Source organism: Lithobates pipiens, unplaced genomic scaffold (assembly GCF_037356315.1).
Source record: "Lithobates pipiens isolate NorthernLeopardFrog02 unplaced genomic scaffold, aLitPip1_a1.2 Scaffold_22, whole genome shotgun sequence".
NCBI classification, from domain to species: domain Eukaryota; kingdom Metazoa; phylum Chordata; class Amphibia; order Anura; family Ranidae; genus Lithobates; species Lithobates pipiens.
This window is the reverse complement of record NW_027507784.1, coordinates 2,059,898-2,079,438: the sequence shown is the minus strand read 5'-3', so window position 1 is coordinate 2,079,438 and position 19,541 is coordinate 2,059,898. Positions and strand designations below refer to the sequence as shown.

General features: G+C 45.4%; 1 protein-coding gene across 1 annotated transcript in view; it reads left to right on the top strand.

The window, feature by feature from the left end:
* Positions 1–19,541, top strand: part of LOC144000321 (integrin alpha-M-like) — a gene marked incomplete at its 5' end in the record, with an annotated part of 147,868 nt that overhangs the window by 89,067 nt on the left and 39,260 nt on the right. The window contains 5 exon segments of the mRNA XM_077494059.1: positions 1,627–1,784; positions 3,973–4,077; positions 8,002–8,075; positions 8,159–8,300; positions 8,375–8,470. Of these exon segments, the coding sequence (XP_077350185.1) occupies positions 1,627–1,784; positions 3,973–4,077; positions 8,002–8,075; positions 8,159–8,300; positions 8,375–8,470 (575 nt within the window).

The following is a 19,541-nucleotide window of genomic DNA, read 5'->3' as shown; positions in this document are numbered from 1 at the left end:
AACATTTCATTCTTTGTGTGTTATTAGTGTAAGCAGACTGTGATTGTCTATTGTTGTGACTTAGATGAAGATCAGATCACATTTTATGACCAGTTTGTGCCGAAATCCATATCATTCCAAAAGGGTTCACATACTTTTTATTGCAACTGTATATAGTCAGTATTGATACCTCACAAGAAGGTGTCATGGAGAGAGCATGGGATGACCCAGTTCTTGGTCTGACTCCTCTATGCAGTTAGTTGTGATACCTCACAAGAAGGTGTCATGGAGAGGGTGTGGGGTGACCCAGTTCTTGGTCTGACCACCTCTATAGGGTTGGTTGTGATACCTCACAAGAAGGTGTTTTGGAGAGGGTGTGGGATGACCAAGCTCTTGGCCTGACCCCTCTATGTGATACCTCACACGAAGGTTTCTTGGAGAGGGTGTGGGGTGACCCAGTTCTTGGCATGGCCACCTCTACAGAGTTAGTTGTGATACCTCACAAGAAGGTGCCTTGGAGAGGGTGTGGAATGACCCAATACTTGGCCTGAGCCCTCTATGGGGATAGTTATGATACCTCACAAGAAGGTGCCTTGGAGAGGGTGTGGAATGACCCAGTACTTGGCCTGACCACCTCTATAGGGTTGGTTGTGATACCCCACAAGAAGGTGTTTTGGAGAGGGTGTGGAATGACCCAGTACTTGGCCTGACCTCTCTATGGGGTTAGTTATGATACCTCACAAGAAGGTGTCTTGGAGAGGGTGTGGGGTGACCCAGTTCTTGGTCTGACCACCTCTATAGGGTTGGTTGTGATACCTCACAAGAAGGTGTCTTGGAGAGGGTGTGGGGTGACCCAGTTCTTGGTCTGACCACCTCTATAGGGTTGGTTGTGATACCTCACAAGAAGGTGTCTTGGAGAGGGTGTGGGGTGACCCAGTTCTTGGTCTGACCACCTCTATAGGGTTGGTTGTGATATCTCACAAGAAGGTGTTTTGGAGAGGGTGTGGGATGACCAAGCTCTTGGCCTGACCCCTCTATGTGATACCTCACAAGAAGGTGTCTTGGAGAGGGTGTGGGGTGACCCAGTTCTTGGTCTGACCACCTCTATAGGGTTGGTTGTGATATCTCACAAGAAGGTGCTTTGGAGAGGGTGTGGGATGACCCAGTTCTTGGTCTGACCCCTCTATGTGATACCTCACAAGAAGGTGTCTTGGAGAGGGTGTGGGGTGACCCAGTTCTTGGCCTGACTCCTTTATGGGGTTAGTTGTGATACCTCACAAGAAGGTGCTTTGGAGAGGGTGTGGGATGACCCAGTTCTTGGTCTGACCCCTCTATGTGATACCTCACAAGAAGGTGTCTTGGAGAGGGTGTGGGGTGACCCAGTTCTTGGCCTGACCCCTCTATGGGGTTAGTTGTGATACCTCACAAGAAGGTGTCTTGGAGAGGGTGTGGGGTGACCCAGTTCTTGGCCTGACCCCTCTATGGGGTTAGTTGTGATACCTCACAAGAAGGTGTCTTGGAGAGGGTGTGGGGTGACCCAGTTTCTAGCTTGACCTCTCAATGTTGTCAGTTGTGATACCTCTTCAGACAGGTCATGGATGGATGCATATTGACCACCATCGTTGACATTGTCTATTTTTCCTCCAGGTGGAATTTCGGCACAGGTTAACTACACTCTCCTGCTGGACTCGGCATTGACTGTAACCCGAGCTGTCTTCTCCCGCCAACCTGACACCAGGACAACGAGCCGGTCCATAGAGCTTAGCAAGGGGCAGAAATGTGCCCAACACACCATCCTCCTACCTGTCAGTACCAAGCTAACACCTTCAGATTGTAAAACTCCAACTGTCTATGTCTGCCTGTCCTAGTGACAACCACATCCCCATTTCTTGTTTGGGTGTTGTAGGGATAGGAAGCTAGGGGGAAAGCTCTCGCATGGGGTAACTGACAGAACTAATACTCTAAATGCTATACCCTAATAACCTAATGCTAAAAAAATGTTTTGGGCAGATTTAGGTTTCAATACAATGAGCCTCCATGAAGGTCTCACTGACTCTGGAGGTCCAGAATCCAAACTTCATCCAGGTCTAAAATCTTATTGCTGCCAACGTTAAACTATAGATTTGGGCTGACCAAGACTGGACCAGATACATAGAATGGCGGAGTGGTAACAGCAATATCAAGTTTTACATTCTGGACTGCAGAGGTGACTGTGGATTCCGGCCCTCCAGAGCTCTCTAATTTGGAGATATTCATGATGACAGATTGGAGTCCAGATTGGAGTCATCCTTGCTCACTTCAGGCAGGTGGTTTGTTGGGTAGAGTGGTGTTGTGGGCAGTTGGCACACAGGGTCTCGACTGGTAAAGAACGATAAATTGAGACAGCAGGTGGTCAACAATACAAACAGGCCCAGCAGGGAGGCTCACCCATCCGGCGCCACTTACAGCTGTTCAGCGAAGAGACAGCAGTCTTAAGACTCGGGGATGTGGACAGCGTGTGCCATGAGAAGCGGGGGATGGTCTGGCTGGTCTGACCCAAAGGAGAAGGTAGAAGCCGTCCCTGTTCTATCCCTACTCCACAGGAATCTTTCTCTATCGCAGGTACTGTCCCTGACAGATGTGGGAACCTTTCCCTACCCTAGCTTCTCATAGACGTGGGGACCTTTCCCTACCCTAGCTTCTCATAGACGTGGGGACCTTTCCCTACCCTATCTTCTCATAGACGTGGGGACCTTTCCCTACCCTAGCTTCTCATAGACGTGGGGACCTTTCCCTACCCTAGCTTCTCATAGACGTGGGGACCTTTCCCTACCCTAGCTTCTCATAGACATGGGGACCTTTCCCTACCCTAGCTTCTCATAGACGTGGGGACCTTTCCCTACCCTAGCTTCTCATAGACATGGGGACCTTTCCCTACCCTAGCTTCTCATAGACGTGGGGACCTTTCCCTACCCTAGCTTCTCATAGACGTGGGGACCTTTCCCTACCCTAGCTTCTCATAGACGTGTGGACCTTTCCCTACCCTAGCTTCTCATAGACGTGGGAACCTTTCCCTACCCTAGCTTCTCATAGACGTGGGGACCTTTCCCTACCCTATCTTCTCATAGACGTGGGGACCTTTCCCTACCCTAGCTTCTCATAGACGTGTGGACCTTTCCCTACCCTAGCTTCTCATAGACATGGGGACCTTTCCCTACCCTAGCTTCTCATAGACGTGGGGACCTTTCCCTACCCTAGCTTCTCATAGACGTGGGGACCTTTCCCTACCCTAGCTTCTCATAGACGTGGGGACCTTTCCCTACCCTAGCTTCTCATAGACGTGGGAACCTTTCCCTACCCTAGCTTCTCATAGACATGGGGTCCTTTCCCTACCCTAGCTTCTCATAGACGTGGAAACCTTTCCCTACCCTAGCTTCTCATAGACGTGGGGACCTTTCCCTACCCTAGCTTCTCATAGACATGGGGTCCTTTCCCTACCCTAGCTTCTCATAGACGTGGAAACCTTTCCCTACCCTAGCTTCTCATAGACGTGGGGACCTTTCCCTACCCTAGCTTCTCACATAAAGTGCATCAAACCCAATTATCATAAATAGGCTCTGCTTGACCTGAGATAGCCACCAGGATCACATGGGTCACGTGCATCCAACTGGTTCCCCGGCCCAGGTGACCGAGGAAATCCTGACCACCAGATACAACAGGGAATGTTCTGATACTTTCCTTGTGGTGGAGACCTCCCCTTCCTTCTATTCATATAGCTGCTGTCTCTGAGCTCCCTTCATATCTAGTTTATCTTTTCTCACCACAATTTATCATAATATAACACTGATGGGCAGCAGTTCGTTTTCCTCTAAACGGTGGTGAGGTCTCAGGATCAGGAAAGTCTGACTCTCTGATCATAGGAGATGAGTGTCTAGATAGGAGATGAGTGTCTAGACAGGAAACGAGTGATGTGCTCAGATAACGCGTCTCTTTTGTCTCCTCTCTGTGTCTCAGGAGTGTGTGGAGGACTCTCTGACTCCTCTCCGGGTGTCTCTCAGTTACTCTCTTCTGGGCAATCCTGTGCTGAGCGAAGACACGAGGACCAGCTATGCTGAAGAGGTATGAGGGGCGTCCACCCACCATTGTGCGTTGTCTTACACTCGGGGATGGGGAGGCTGGAAAAATGTTTTCATGTCAGACAATTTAAAGTCCACTAATGAGGGTAATGCCGCGTACACACGAGCAAATTTTCCGGCGTACTTAGTCTGGCAAAAAATCCGGCGGATAGTCCGGCGGACTTTCTACCGAACGGACTTGGCCACACACGGACACACAGAAAGTCTGGCGTTTGCTAGCACGATGACGTACAACACGTTCTACGGGACTAGAAAAAGGAAGTTCAATAGCCAGTAGCCAATAGCTTACTTTTTCGTACTTGCTTCTGAGCATGCGTCATTCTTAGTCTGCCGGACTAGCACACCGACGAACGTATTGTCTGCTGAATCCCAAGATTGGAGTGCAAAACTACTTTCTAAGTCCGCCGGACTTCACGCTGGAAAAGTCCGCTGAAGCCCACACACGATCGGATTGTCCGGTGAAATGCGTTTCGGCGGACTAAGTGCGCCGGACAATTTGATCGTGTGTACGCGGCATTACTGTGCACAGCGGAGACCTGTAGATGACCTGTAAATGACCAAGAGATGGCGAAGTCTCAAAGCTGGTTCTCACACTCGCTGTGGTGGAGACCTCCCATCCCTTTTATTTATTTAACTGCTCCCTCTGATCATGAAGTCTGGTATTTTATCGTTTTAATAAATTAAAAGTTAGACGTGTTTTGGGATATATCTTTTGTTGTATATATATAACAACATTTAAATAGAAGAGGGAACTGACAGTTAACTTTGACCATTCATCATCCAGCCTCCCTGGCAGGGCTGTCTTAATGCATGGGCACCCTTGGGCGCTGCCCGGGGGCCCCATGCTTATCTTGCATTACATCATACTTGCCAACTGTCCCGGATCTGCTGGGATAGTCATGCTTTTTACTAAGCTTTCTTGGGATGGCCAGCATCCCGGGAACCTGTACTTTGCCCCCCCTGATTCCAGCATCTTGCCCTTCTTATCCCCACCCTCTACTTTGCCCTTCTGTCTCCCCCCTGTACTGGGCCCTTATGCCGCGTACACACGATCGGAAATTCTTGTCGGAAAAAGCTCTGATGGTTTTCCAGACGGAATTCAGCTCAAGCTGTCTTGCCTACACACGGTCACATCAAATTCCGATCGTTTAGAACGCGGTGACGTACAACACGTACGACGGGACTAGAAAAAGGAAGTTCAATATCCAGTAGCCAATAGCTTCCGTCTCGTAGTTGAATCTGAGCAATGCGTGATTTTTGGCGTGCCGGAATTGCGTACACACGATCGGAATTACCGATAGAAAGTTTTCCCGTCGGGAAAATTGAGAACATGCTATCAACTTTCGGTTGGAAATTCGGACAGCTAAATTCCAGGGGAGCGTACACACACGGTCGCATTTTCCAATGAAAAGCTCTCATTGGTCTTTTTCTGGCCCGGAATTTCCGATCGCGTGTACGCGGCATTAGAGTTGAATTAGTCTTTGATTTATGACATGTTTTCTTATTGTTTAAAATAGATTTTATTGAAAGTGGTAATAAATATACGTTTAACTCTATTGACTATTTATACTTTAATACTTGAGAGTAGATGCATACATTTGGGCCTTGCTGGTAGGGGCCCCAGTGCATTGCTTTGCCCAGGGGCCCATGATGCTATGAAGATGGCTCTGCTCCCCGGCATTCTAGTAGAAAACTCATGTAGGTGAGATATTCGTTTATAAATCATTTGTTATGGTCTTGAAACCAAAAAAGACGACCCCCCCCGCCCCACCACATTACTCAAATTTTCGGCTCCATTCGAACACTACATTTTGAGAGTGTGACGAGTTCCCAACCAAGCTGGAGGAAATTTCTTTCTTTTTTTTTTTTTTTTTTTTTTTAACAAAAGTGAACTTTATTCAAGGTCAATGTCTACAGGTCAGCTTATAGTATACAGTCAGTCAATGTTAATATCTATGTACATACATCAACAGAATACGAATCACCACATAATGGTCATGGGCAAGAAACGTGCTTGGGAACCGGACAGCCTACGGACATATTTGCAAAGCTTATATTAAGGATAGGAGAGGGAAAAAGAAAAAAAGGGGGGGGGGGGGCGGGAAAGAAGTACCAATAGAGGAGAGGGAAACAGTGCAGGGTCCAAAAAAGGAAAGGGAGGGAACACTGGGGGAGGGAAGAGGGAGGGGGGGGGCAGGAGAGGGGCAAGGATGGGCCAGGGGCCAGAGGGTGGGGGGGGGGCAGGGAAAGGGGACACCAGGAAGGGGAAGCAGCAAACACCAAATTCACGTTTCTCGCTTCCTGCCGGTGAATCATAAATCCCCATCTGGGTCAGGGGGAGACAACTCCAACGACAAGGAACCCCACGAGTCTATCCGGGAGGACCAGATCTTGTCGAATTTTTGCGGACAATTCCTTTTGACATATGTAATCTTATACGGTGGTAGAACATTATTCAAGGTATTTCTCCAAGCGGTAATGATGGGCGGGGAGCTCGGACTTCCATTTCAACAACACCTCCCTTCGGCCACAAACAGTTTCCTATATTTCCCAACAGTATGGTCGTCTACCACATTTAAAAGAATAATTTCTGGCTCCAACAGGAGGGAACTTTCAGCCGTCTGATTAATATCAGCTAGAACCCGTTCCCAGAACCCTTGTAGCGCGGGGCAGGGCCACACCATGTGGATAAAGGTGGCCTCCTCCCTTCCACATCTAGCACAGTTGGGGGACCTATCCCTGTAGATCGCCTGCCAATCTTTGCGGCATATAGTAAGCCCGGTGCAAGAATTTCAGCTGTATAAAACGGTCCCTAGCCGAGATCAAGGTCGAGACGTAAGAGGAGACACAGGACTCCCAATCTTCTACCTCAGGAGACGGTAAGTCCCTTTTCCATTTAGTGTATAACTGGGGCAGTTTAGGTGACTTATGCCCCGTACACACGAGAGGACTTAATTCCGACAGACCTCCAAAGGAGTTCTGCCGGAGTTCCGCCGGAGTTCCGACGGAGTTCTGGCGGACTTTTCGACCGAACGGACTTGGACACACACCATCACACCAAACTCCGACGGAGTCGAACGTGATGACGTACGACTGGATTCGAATAAGGAAGTTCATAGCCAGTAGCCAATAGCTGCCCTAGCGTCGGTTTTAGTCCGTCGGAGTAGCACACACACGAGCGGATTTTTCGAAGGGGACCGGGTCCGGCGGAGTTCCGTCGGGAAAATTTGAAGCATGCTTCATTTCTAAAGTCCGTCAGACTTTAGCGAAGCTAAAGTCCGTTGCAGCCCCACACACGATCGGATAGTCTGACGGACTCAGTCCGTCGGACTTTGGATGTCGAAAAGTCCGCTCGTGTGTACGCGGCCTTAGAGGCTGTCAGATGGAAATAAATTGTGGAAAGGGGAGCCATTAGGAGCTTGGTGGTTAACAACGTCTCAATAGGGTCCGTCCCAAGAACCACCCCACCCGGGAACTGTAGGAACCCGGAAAAACATCCAGTTCGGCAGATTAAATTTAGTTTTAAGTTCCGGGAACGTACTCAGCCTACCCTCCATCACTACATGTTTCAAGGCCACTATCCCTCTCGTAGCCCATACCTGTGGGTCCGGGATACCACGAAAGTGGGACAGATTAGGATTACCCCACAGAGGCATAGGAGGAAATTTCTTAGGTCGGGAGCCGATAATGAACGTCCTGGGATAGGATCCAGTGCAGGAGGTATCTCTGGGTATCAGTACCTCCAACCTAGTCGCAAGAAAACATCCAATAGTGATGAGACGTCTTGGAGAAGACGATAAATATCAACCCCAAAAAAGAGAAGATAACCTACTGTATATACTTCTCACTATGTAAGCTGATGGTGTCCTCATAGGCTTATGGGATGGAGGCTTCCATATCTTCGCAGGTCCCATTTCAGAAGAACTGTGGCAGGGATGAGGTGTGTGAAGATGATCTGAGGCTGGCCATCAACTTCACTGGGTAAGATCGATCCCCTCCTAAGTCCGGCCTGCCCCATACTGGTCCTCCCCATTGCTGACAGGTGTCTTGTCTCCCTCGGACAGTGTCACCCAGCTGGTGGTTGGGACGTTGCTTGACATCAATGTGACGGTCTCTGTGAAGAGTTTACAAGACGATTCATACAACACCCGCGTTCTCATCCCCTTTCCCATTGGCTTGTCGTATCGTTTGGTGGATCGTATTCAGGTAATTGTGGGCCCCTCTATGAGAAGATCTCGGTATGGTTGCTGCGTCTAAACCCTACTTTGTATGTCTCGTAGAGTAACAAGAAAGTGACCGTTCTATGCACTACTCTGGAGGGTCAGAGAGTGGTCAGCTGTGCGGTGAACAGACCTCTCCTGAGACCCAATACCACGGTAAGAGTGCCGGAGAGAATGCTGAAGAGTCTATGAGAGACGCACACGGGACATCTGTCCAATTACCTCATCCCAACATTAGAGAACAACGGAAATATTTGTTTCGGACTCGTTCCTTAAAGTGGTGGGCCACAGAAAAATAAAATCATTAAAATTCCTAAAAAAAAAATGTAAAAAAAAACATTTGGAATTTTTTTTTTAACTCACCTCTAAATGCTTGTTGCTAGGGGGGTCCCTTGTAGTCTGCCTCCTTCAGTGCCTGGGCTGGTGACATCACTTCCCCTCGGCACAGGAAGGGCTAAGCTCCGCCCCCTCCCTCCTGTCAGTCATCTGGGACTGTGCGGCCAATCACCGCGCGCGGCGCCGCTCGCGCATGCGCAATGGGGGCCCAGCTGTGAAGCCACAGCCTGGGTGCCCACAGTTAGAATGCCGGCGCTGCAGAGCGGAGGGGGGAACAAGCGGGGGCTTCATTCCCCCCGCATCGCTGGACCCCCGGGACAGGTAAGTGTCCGATTATTAAAAGTCAGCAGCTGCAGCATTTGTAGTATTTGTAGCTGCTGACTTTTAATTTTTTTTTTAAGCAGACCTCCTCTTTAATTTGATCGTTTTATTTTGTCATATTCGCTATTTTAGAATGATTTGTTTTCAGAATTTGTTTCATATATTCATTATTTTTAAATCAATTCAAAATTTAAAAGTCAAAAGATTCAAATTTCAGAGTTCGGTTCTACTCTATTCTATTCCTTTTTATTCTGTTCTGTTCTTTTCTATTTGATTCCATAAAACATCCTAAGTAATTATCATCATCTTATTTCACTTTTATACCTCACTTTATTTATTGCAAATTTATAAATTTCAAAATCATTTTCGGATTCAATTTCAAATTAGAATTTATTTTCAAATTCAAATTTGGATAATTCGTTTAGTTATAATTTATGTAGAATTGGTTGAAATTTGTTATTATTATGATTGGAAATTCAGATCCATCCAAATCTCTGAATGTTGAAAATTTTGTCCAAATCTCAGTTTGTAACAAAACGAATCACACGTGTCTAGTCAACGTCCTTGGCCTGGAAGGTCCTGGTCCATACATGGCCTATGTTCCACAGGGTCTCTTCTCTCTTGTGTTAGATGTTATAGGGGGTCTCTTCTCTCATGTGTTAGATGTTATAGGGGGTCTCTTCTCTCGTGTGTTAGATGTTATAGGGGGTCTCTTCTCTCTTGTGTTAGATGTTATAGGGGGTCTCTTCTCTCATGTGTTAGATGTTATAGGGGGTCTCTTCTCTCTTATGTTAGATGTTATAGGGGGTCTCTTCTCTCTTGTGTTAGATGTTATAGGGGGTCTCTTCTCTCATGTGTTAGATGTTATAGGGGGTCTCTTCTCTCATGTGTTAGATGTTATAGGGGGTCTCCTTTCTCATGTGTTAGATGTTATAGGGGGGTCTCTTCTCTCATGTGTTAGATGTTATAGGGGGTCTCTTCTCTCATGTGTTAGATGTTATAGGGGGTCTCTTCTCTCGTGTGTTAGATGTTATAGGGGGTCTCTTCTCTCTTGTGTTAGATGTTATAGGGGGTCTCTTCTCTCTTGTGTTAGATGTTATAGGAGGTCTCTTCTCTCATGTGTTAGATGTTATAGGGGGTCTCTTCTCTCTTATGTTAGATGTTATAGGGGGTCTCTTCTCTCATGTGTTAGATGTTATAGGGGGTCTCTTCTCTCATGTGTTAGATGTTATAGGGGGTCTCTTCTCTCTTGTGTTAGATGTTATAGGGGGTCTCTTCTCTCTTGTGTTAGATGTTATAGGGGGTCTCTTCTCTCATGTGTTAGATGTTATAGGGGGTCTCTTCTCTCTTATGTTAGATGTTATAGGGGGTCTCTTCTCTCATGTGTTAGATGTTATAGGGGGTCTCCTTTCTCATGTGTTAGATGTTATAGGGGGGTCTCTTCTCTCATGTGTTAGATGTTATAGGGGGTCTCTTCTCTCATGTGTTAGATGTTATAGGGGGTCTCTTCTCTCTTATGTTAGACGTTATAGGGGGTCTCTTCTCTCATGTGTTAGATGTTATAGGGGGTCTCCTTTCTCATGTGTTAGATGTTATAGGGGGGTCTCTTCTCTCATGTGTTAGATGTTATAGGGGGTCTCTTCTCTCATGTGTTAGATGTTATAGGGGGTCTCTTCTCTCTTGTGTTAGATGTTATAGGGGGTCTCTTCTCTCATGTGTTAGATGTTATAGGGGGTCTCTTCTCTCTTATGTTAGATGTTATAGGGGGTCTCTTCTCTCATGTGTTAGATGTTATAGGGGGTCTCTTCTCTCATGTGTTAGATGTTATAGGGGGTCTCCTTTCTCATGTGTTAGATGTTATAGGGGGGTCTCTTCTCTCATGTGTTAGATGTTATAGGGGGTCTCTTCTCTCATGTGTTAGATGTTATAGGGGGTCTCTTCTCTCTTGTGTTAGATGTTATAGGGGGTCTCTTCTCTCATGTGTTAGATGTTATAGGGGGTCTCTTCTCTCTTATGTTAGATGTTATAGGGGGTCTCTTCTCTCATGTGTTAGATGTTATAGGGGGTCTCTTCTCTCATGTGTTAGATGTTATAGGGGGTCTCCTTTCTCATGTGTTAGATGTTATAGGGGGGTCTCTTCTCTCATGTGTTAGATGTTATAGGGGGTCTCTTCTCTCTTGTGTTACATGTTATAGGGGGTCTCTTCTCTCCTGTGTTAGATGTTATAGGGGGTCTCTTCTCTCGTGTGTTAGATGTTATAGGGGGTCTCCTTTCTCATGTGTTAGATGTTATAGGGGGTCTCTTCTCTCTTGTGTTAGATGTTATAGGGGGTCTCTTCTCTCATGTGTTAGATGTTATAGGGGGTCTCTTCTCTCTTGTGTTACATGTTATAGGGGGTCTCTTCTCTCATGTGTTAGATGTTATAGGGGGTCTCTTCTCTCTTGTGTTAGATGTTATAGGGGGTCTCTTCTCTCATGTGTTAGATGTTATAGGGGGTCTCTTCTCTCTTGTGTTAGATGTTATAGGGGGTCTCTTCTCTCATGTGTTAGATGTTATAGGGGGTCTCTTCTCTCATGTGTTAGATGTTATAGGGGGTCTCCTCTCTCATGTGTTAGATGTTATAGGGGGTCTCTTCTCTCTTGTGTTAGATGTTATAGGGGGTCTCTTCTCTCATGTGTTAGATGTTATAGGGGGTCTCCTTTCTCATGTGTTAGATGTTATAGGGGGGTCTCTTCTCTCATGTGTTAGATGTTATAGGGGGTCTCTTCTCTCATGTGTTAGATGTTATAGGGGGTCTCCTCTCTCATGTGTTAGATGTTATAGGGGGTCTCTTCTCTCTTGTGTTAGATGTTATAGGGGGTCTCTTCTCTCATGTGTTAGATGTTATAGGGGGTCTCCTTTCTCATGTGTTAGATGTTATAGGGGGTCTCCTCTCTCATGTGTTAGATGTTATAGGGGGTCTCTTCTCTCTTGTGTTAGATGTTATAGGGGGTCTCTTCTCTCATGTGTTAGATGTTATAGGGGGTCTCCTTTCTCATGTGTTAGATGTTATAGGGGGGTCTCTTCTCTCATGTGTTAGATGTTATAGGGGGGTCTCTTCTCTCATGTGTTAGATGTTATAGGGGGTCTCTTCTCTCTTGTGTTACATGTTATAGGGGGTCTCTTCTCTCGTGTGTTAGATGTTATAGGGGGTCTCTTCTCTCTTGTGTTAGATGTTATAGGGGGTCTCTTCTCTCGTGTGTTAGATGTTATAGGGGGTCTCTTCTCTCATGTGTTAGATGTTATAGGGGGTCTCTTCTCTCTTGTGTTAGATGTTATAGGGGGTCTCTTCTCTCGTGTGTTAGATGTTATAGGGGGTCTCTTCTCTCATGTGTTAGATGTTATAGGGGGTCTCTTCTCTCTTGTGTTAGATGTTATAGGGGGTCTCTTCTCTCATGTGTTAGATGTTATAGGGGGTCTCTTCTCTCTTGTGTTAGATGTTATAGGGGGTCTCTTCTCTCATGTGTTAGATGTTATAGGGGGTCTCTTCTCTCATGTGTTAGATGTTATAGGGGGTCTCCTTTCTCATGTGTTAGATGTTATAGGGGGGTCTCTTCTCTCATGTGTTAGATGTTATAGGGGGTCTCTTCTCTCATGTGTTAGATGTTATAGGGGGTCTCTTCTCTCTTGTGTTAGATGTTATAGGGGGTCTCTTCTCTCATGTGTTAGATGTTATAGGGGGTCTCTTCTCTCTTATGTTAGATGTTATAGGGGGTCTCTTCTCTCATGTGTTAGATGTTATAGGGGGTCTCTTCTCTCATGTGTTAGATGTTATAGGGGGTCTCCTTTCTCATGTGTTAGATGTTATAGGGGGGTCTCTTCTCTCATGTGTTAGATGTTATAGGGGGTCTCTTCTCTCATGTGTTAGATGTTATAGGGGGTCTCTTCTCTCTTGTGTTAGATGTTATAGGGGGTCTCTTCTCTCATGTGTTAGATGTTATAGGGGGTCTCTTCTCTCTTATGTTAGATGTTATAGGGGGTCTCTTCTCTCATGTGTTAGATGTTATAGGGGGTCTCTTCTCTCATGTGTTAGATGTTATAGGGGGTCTCCTTTCTCATGTGTTAGATGTTATAGGGGGGTCTCTTCTCTCATGTGTTAGATGTTATAGGGGGTCTCTTCTCTCATGTGTTAGATGTTATAGGGGGTCTCTTCTCTCTTGTGTTAGATGTTATAGGGGGTCTCTTCTCTCTTGTGTTAGATGTTATAGGGGGTCTCTTCTCTCATGTGTTAGATGTTATAGGGGGTCTCATCTCTCATGTGTTAGATGTTATAGGGGGTCTCTTCTCTCATGTGTTAGATGTTATAGGGGGTCTCTTCTCTCTTATGTTAGATGTTATAGGGGGTCTCTTCTCTCATGTGTTAGATGTTATAGGGGGTCTCTTCTCTCATGTGTTAGATGTTATAGGGGGTCTCCTTTCTCATGTGTTAGATGTTATAGGGGGGTCTCTTTTCTCATGTGTTAGATGTTATAGGGGGTCTCTTCTCTCTTGTGTTACATGTTATAGGGGGTCTCTTCTCTCGTGTGTTAGATGTTATAGGGGGTCTCCTTTCTCATGTGTTAGATGTTATAGGGGGTCTCTCCTCTCTTGTGTTAGATGTTATAGGGGGTCTCTTCTCTCATGTGTTAGATGTTATAGGGGGTCTCTTCTCTCATGTGTTAGATGTTATAGGGGGGTCTCTTCTCTCTTGTGTTAGATGTTATAGGGGGTCTCTTCTCTCATGTGTTAGATGTTATAGGGGGTCTCCTTTCTCATGTGTTAGATGTTATAGGGGGTCTCTTCTCTCATGTGTTAGATGTTATAGGGGGTCTCTTCTCTCATGTGTTAGATGTTATAGGGGGTCTCCTTTCTCATGTGTTAGATGTTATAGGGGGGTCTCTTCTCTCATGTGTTAGATGTTATAGGGGGTCTCTTCTCTCTTGTGTTAGATGTTATAGGGGGTCTCTTCTCTCATGTGTTAGATGTTATAGGGGGTCTCTTCTCTCATGTGTTAGATGTTATAGGGGGGTCTCTTCTCTCTTGTGTTAGATGTTATAGGGGGTCTCTTCTCTCATGTGTTAGATGTTATAGGGGGTCTCCTTTCTCATGTGTTAGATGTTATAGGGGGTCTCTTCTCTCATGTGTTAGATGTTATAGGGGGTCTCTTCTCTCATGTGTTAGATGTTATAGGGGGTCTCCTTTCTCATGTGTTAGATGTTATAGGGGGGTCTCTTCTCTCATGTGTTAGATGTTATAGGGGGTCTCTTCTCTCTTGTGTTACATGTTATAGGGGGTCTCTTCTCTCGTGTGTTAGATGTTATAGGGGGTCTCTTCTCTCATGTGTTAGATGTTATAGGGGGTCTCTTCTCTCATGTGTTAGATGTTATAGGGGGTCTCTTCTCTCTTGTGTTAGATGTTATAGGGGGTCTCTTCTCTCTTGTGTTAGATGTTATAGGGGGTCTCTTCTCTCATGTGTTAGATGTTATAGGGGGTCTCTTCTCTCTTGTGTTAGATGTTATAGGGGGTCTCTTCTCTCATGTGTTAGATGTTATAGGGGGTCTCTTCTCTCATGTGTTAGATGTTATAGGGGGTCTCTTCTCTCATGTGTTAGATGTTATAGGGGGTCTCTTCTCTCATGTGTTAGATGTTATAGGGGGTCTCTTCTCTCTTGTGTTACATGTTATAGGGGGTCTCTTCTCTCGTGTGTTAGATGTTATAGGGGGTCTCTTCTCTCTTGTGTTAGATGTTATAGGGGGTCTCTTCTCTCATGTGTTAGATGTTATAGGGGGTCACTTCTCTCATGTGTTAGATGTTATAGGGGGTCTCCTTTCTCATGTGTTAGATGTTATAGGGGGGTCTCTTCTCTCATGTGTTAGATGTTATAGGGGGTCTCTTCTCTCTTGTGTTACATGTTATAGGGGGTCTCTTCTCTCGTGTGTTAGATGTTATAGGGGGTCTCTTCTCTCATGTGTTAGATGTTATAGGGGGTCTCTTCTCTCTTGTGTTAGATGTTATAGGGGGTCTCTTCTCTCGTGTGTTAGATGTTATAGGGGGTCTCTTCTCTCATGTGTTAGATGTTATAGGGGGTCTCTTCTCTCTTGTGTTAGATGTTATAGGGGGTCTCTTCTCTCGTGTGTTAGATGTTATAGGGGGTCTCTTCTCTCTTGTGTTAGATGTTATAGGGGGTCTCTTCTCTCATGTGTTAGATGTTATAGGGGTCTCTTCTCTCATGTGTTAGATGTTATAGGGGGTCTCTTCTCTCTTGTGTTAGATGTTATAGGGGGTCTCTTCTCTCATGTGTTAGATGTTATAGGGGGTCTCTTCTCTCATGTGTTAGATGTTATAGGGGGTCTCTTCTCTCATGTGTTAGATGTTATAGGGGGTCTCTTCTCTCATGTGTTAGATGTTATAGGGGGTCTCCTTTCTCATGTGTTAGATGTTATAGGGGGGTCTCTTCTCTCATGTGTTAGATGTTATAGGGGGTCTCTTCTCTCATGTGTTAGATGTTATAGGGGGTCTCTTCTCTCATGTGTTAGATGTTATAGGGGGTCTCTTCTCTCTTGTGTTACATGGTTATAGGGGGTCTCTTCTCTCGTGTGTTAGATGTTATAGGGGGTCTCCTTTCTCATGTGTTAGATGTTATAGGGGGTCTCTTCTCTCTTGTGTTAGATGTTATAGGGGGTCTCTTCTCTCTTGTGTTAGATGTTATAGGGGGTCTCTTCTCTCATGTGTTAGATGTTATAGGGGGTCTCTTCTCTCATGTGTTAGATGTTATAGGGGGTCTCTTCTCTCTTGTGTTAGATGTTATAGGGGGTCTCTTCTCTCATGTGTTAGATGTTATAGGGGGTCTCTTCTCTCTTGTGTTAGATGTTATAGGGGGTCTCTTCTCTCTTGTGTTAGATGTTATAGGGGTCTCTTCTCTCATGTGTTAGATGTTATAGGGGTCTCTCCTCTCGTGTGTTAGATGTTATAGGGGGTCTCTTCTCTCATGTGTTAGATGTTATAGGGGTCTCCTTTCTCATGTGTTAGATGTTATAGGGGGTCTCTTCTCTCATGTGTTAGATGTTATAGGGGGTCTCCTTTCTCATGTGTTAGATGTTATAGGGGGGTCTCTTCTCTCATGTGTTAGATGTTATAGGGGGTCTCCTCTCTCATGTGTTAGATGTTATAGGGGGTCTCTTCTCTCTTGTGTTACATGTTATAGGGGGTCTCTTCTCTCGTGTGTTAGATGTTATAGGGGGTCTCCTTTCTCATGTGTTAGATGTTATAGGGGGTCTCTTCTCTCATGTGTTAGATGTTATAGGGGGTCTCTTCTCTCTTGTGTTAGATGTTATAGGGGGTCTCTTCTCTCTTGTGTTAGATGTTATAGGGGGTCTCTTCTCTCATGTGTTAGATGTTATAGGGGGTCTCTTCTCTCTTGTGTTAGATGTTATAGGGGGTCTCTTCTCTCTTGTGTTAGATGTTATAGGGGGTCTCTTCTCTCATGTGTTAGATGTTATAGGGGGTCTCTTCTCTCATGTGTTAGATGTTATAGGGGGTCTCTTCTCTCATGTGTTAGATGTTATAGGGGGTCTCTTTCTCATGTGTTAGATGTTATAGGGGGTCTCTTCTCTCATGTGTTAGATGTTATAGGGGGTCTCCTTTCTCATGTGTTAGATGTTATAGGGGGTCTCTTCTCTCATGTGTTAGATGTTATAGGGGGTCTCCTCTCTCATGTGTTAGATGTTATAGGGGGTCTCTTCTCTCTTGTGTTACATGTTATAGGGGGTCTCTTCTCTCGTGTGTTAGATGTTATAGGGGGTCTCCTTTCTCATGTGTTAGATGTTATAGGGGGTCTCTTCTCTCATGTGTTAGATGTTTATAGGGGGTCTCTTCTCTCTTGTGTTAGATGTTATAGGGGGTCTCTTCTCTCTTGTGTTAGATGTTATAGGGGGTCTCTTCTCTCATGTGTTAGATGTTATAGGGGGTCTCTTCTCTCTTGTGTTAGATGTTATAGGGGGTCTCTTCTCTCCTGTGTTAGATGTTATAGGGGGTCTCTTCTCTCTTGTGTTAGATGTTATAGGGGGTCTCTTCTCTCATGTGTTAGATGTTATAGGGGGTCTCTTCTCTCATGTGTTAGATGTTATAGGGGGTCTCTTCTCTCTTGTGTTAGATGTTATAGGGGGTCTCTTCTCTCATGTGTTACATGTTATAGGGGGTCTCTTCTCTCGTGTGTTAGATGTTATAGGGGGTCTCTTCTCTCATGTGTTAGATATTATAGGGGGTCTCTCCTCTCGTGTGTTAGATGTTATAGGGGGTCTCTTCTCTCGTGTGTTAGATGTTATAGGGGGTCTCTTCTCTCGTGTGTTAGATGTTATAGGGGGTCTCTTCTCTCTTGTGTTAGATGTTATAGGGGGTCTCTTCTCTCATGTGTTAGATGTTATAGGGGGTCTCTTCTCTCTTGTGTTAGATGTTATAGGGGTCTCTTCTCTCATGTGTTACATGTTATAGGGGGTCTCTTCTCTCGTGTGTTAGATGTTATAGGGGGTCTCTTCTCTCATGTGTTAGATGTTATAGGGGGTCTCTCCTCTCGTGTGTTAGATGTTATAGGGGGTCTCTTCTCTCGTGTGTTAGATGTTATAGGGGGTCTCTTCTCTCTGTGTTAGATGTTATAGGGGGTCTCTTCTCTCGTGTGTTAGATGTTATAGGGGGTCTCTTCTCTCATGTGTTAGATGTTATAGGGGGTCTCTTCTCTCATGTGTTAGATGTTATAGGGGGTCTCTTCTCTCATGTGTTAAATGTTATAGGGGGTCTCTCCTCTCGTGTGTTAGATGTTATGGGGGTCTCTTCTCTCTTGTGTTAGATGTTATAGGAGGTCTCTTCTCTCATGTGTTAGATGTTATAGGGGGTCTCTTCTCTCGTGTGTTAGATGTTATAGGGGGTCTCTTCTCTCGTGTGTTAGATGTTATAGGGGGTCTCTTCTCTCATGTGTTAGATGTTATAGGGGGTCTCCTTTCTCATGTGTTAGATGTTATAGGGGGTCTCTTCTCTCTTGTGTTAGATGTTATAGGGGGTCTCTTCTCTCATGTGTTAGATGTTATAGGGGGTCTCTTCTCTCTTGTGTTAGATGTTATAGGGGGTCTCTTCTCTCTTGTGTTAGATGTTATAGGGGGTCTCTTCTCTCCTGTGTTAGATGTTATAGGGGGTCTCTTCTCTCATGTGTTAGATGTTATAGGGGGTCTCTTCTCTCTTGTGTTAGATGTTATAGGGGGTCTCTTCTCTCCTGTGTTAGATGTTATAGGGGGTCTCTCCTCTCTGTGTTAGATGTTATAGGGGGTCTCTTCTCTCTTGTGTTAGATGTTATAGGGGGTCTCTTCTCTCATGTGTTAGATGTTATAGGGGGTCTCTTCTCTCATGTGTTAGATGTTATAGGGGGTCTCTTCTCTCATGTGTTAGATGTTATAGGGGGTCTCTTCTCTCTTGTGTTAGATGTTATAGGGGGTCTCTTCTCTCATGTGTTAGATGTTATAGGGGGTCTCTCCTCTCGTGTGTTAGATGTTATAGGGGGTCTCTTCTCTCTTGTGTTACATGTTATAGGGGGTCTCTTCTCTCGTGTGTTAGATGTTATAGGGGGTCTCCTTTTCTCATGTGTTAGATGTTATAGGGGGTCTCTTCTCTCTTGTGTTAGATGTTATAGGGGGTCTCTTCTCTCTTGTGTTAGATGTTATAGGGGGTCTCTTCTCTCATGTGTTAGATGTTATAGGGGGTCTCTTCTCTCATGTGTTAGATGTTATAGGGGGTCTCTTCTCTCTTGTGTTAGATGTTATAGGGGGTCTCTTCTCTCATGTGTTAGATGTTATAGGGGGTCTCTTCTCTCTTGTGTTAGATGTTATAGGGGGTCTCTTCTCTCTTGTGTTAGATGTTATAGGGGGTCTCTTCTCTCATGTGTTAGATGTTATAGGGGGTCTCTTTCTCATGTGTTAGATGTTATAGGGGGTCTCTTCTCTCATGTGTTAGATGTTATAGGGGGTCTCCTCTCTCATGTGTTAGATGTTATAGGGGGTCTCTTCTCTCTTGTGTTACATGTTATAGGGGGTCTCTTCTCTCGTGTGTTAGATGTTATAGGGGGTCTCCTTCTCTCATGTGTTAGATGTTATAGGGGGTCTCTTCTCTCATGTGTTAGATGTTATAGGGGGTCTCTTCTCTCTTGTGTTAGATGTTATAGGGGGTCTCTTCTCTCTTGTGTTAGATGTTATAGGGGGTCTCTTCTCTCATGTGTTAGATGTTATAGGGGGTCTCTTCTCTCTTGTGTTAGATGTTATAGGGGGTCTCTTCTCTCCTGTGTTAGATGTTATAGGGGGTCTCTTCTCTCTTGTGTTAGATGTTATAGGGGGTCTCTTCTCTCATGTGTTAGATGTTATAGGGGGTCTCTTCTCTCATGTGTTAGATGTTATAGGGGGTCTCTTCTCTCTTGTGTTAGATGTTATAGGGGGTCTCTTCTCTCATGTGTTACATGTTATAGGGGGTCTCTTCTCTCGTGTGTTAGATGTTATAGGGGGTCTCTTCTCTCATG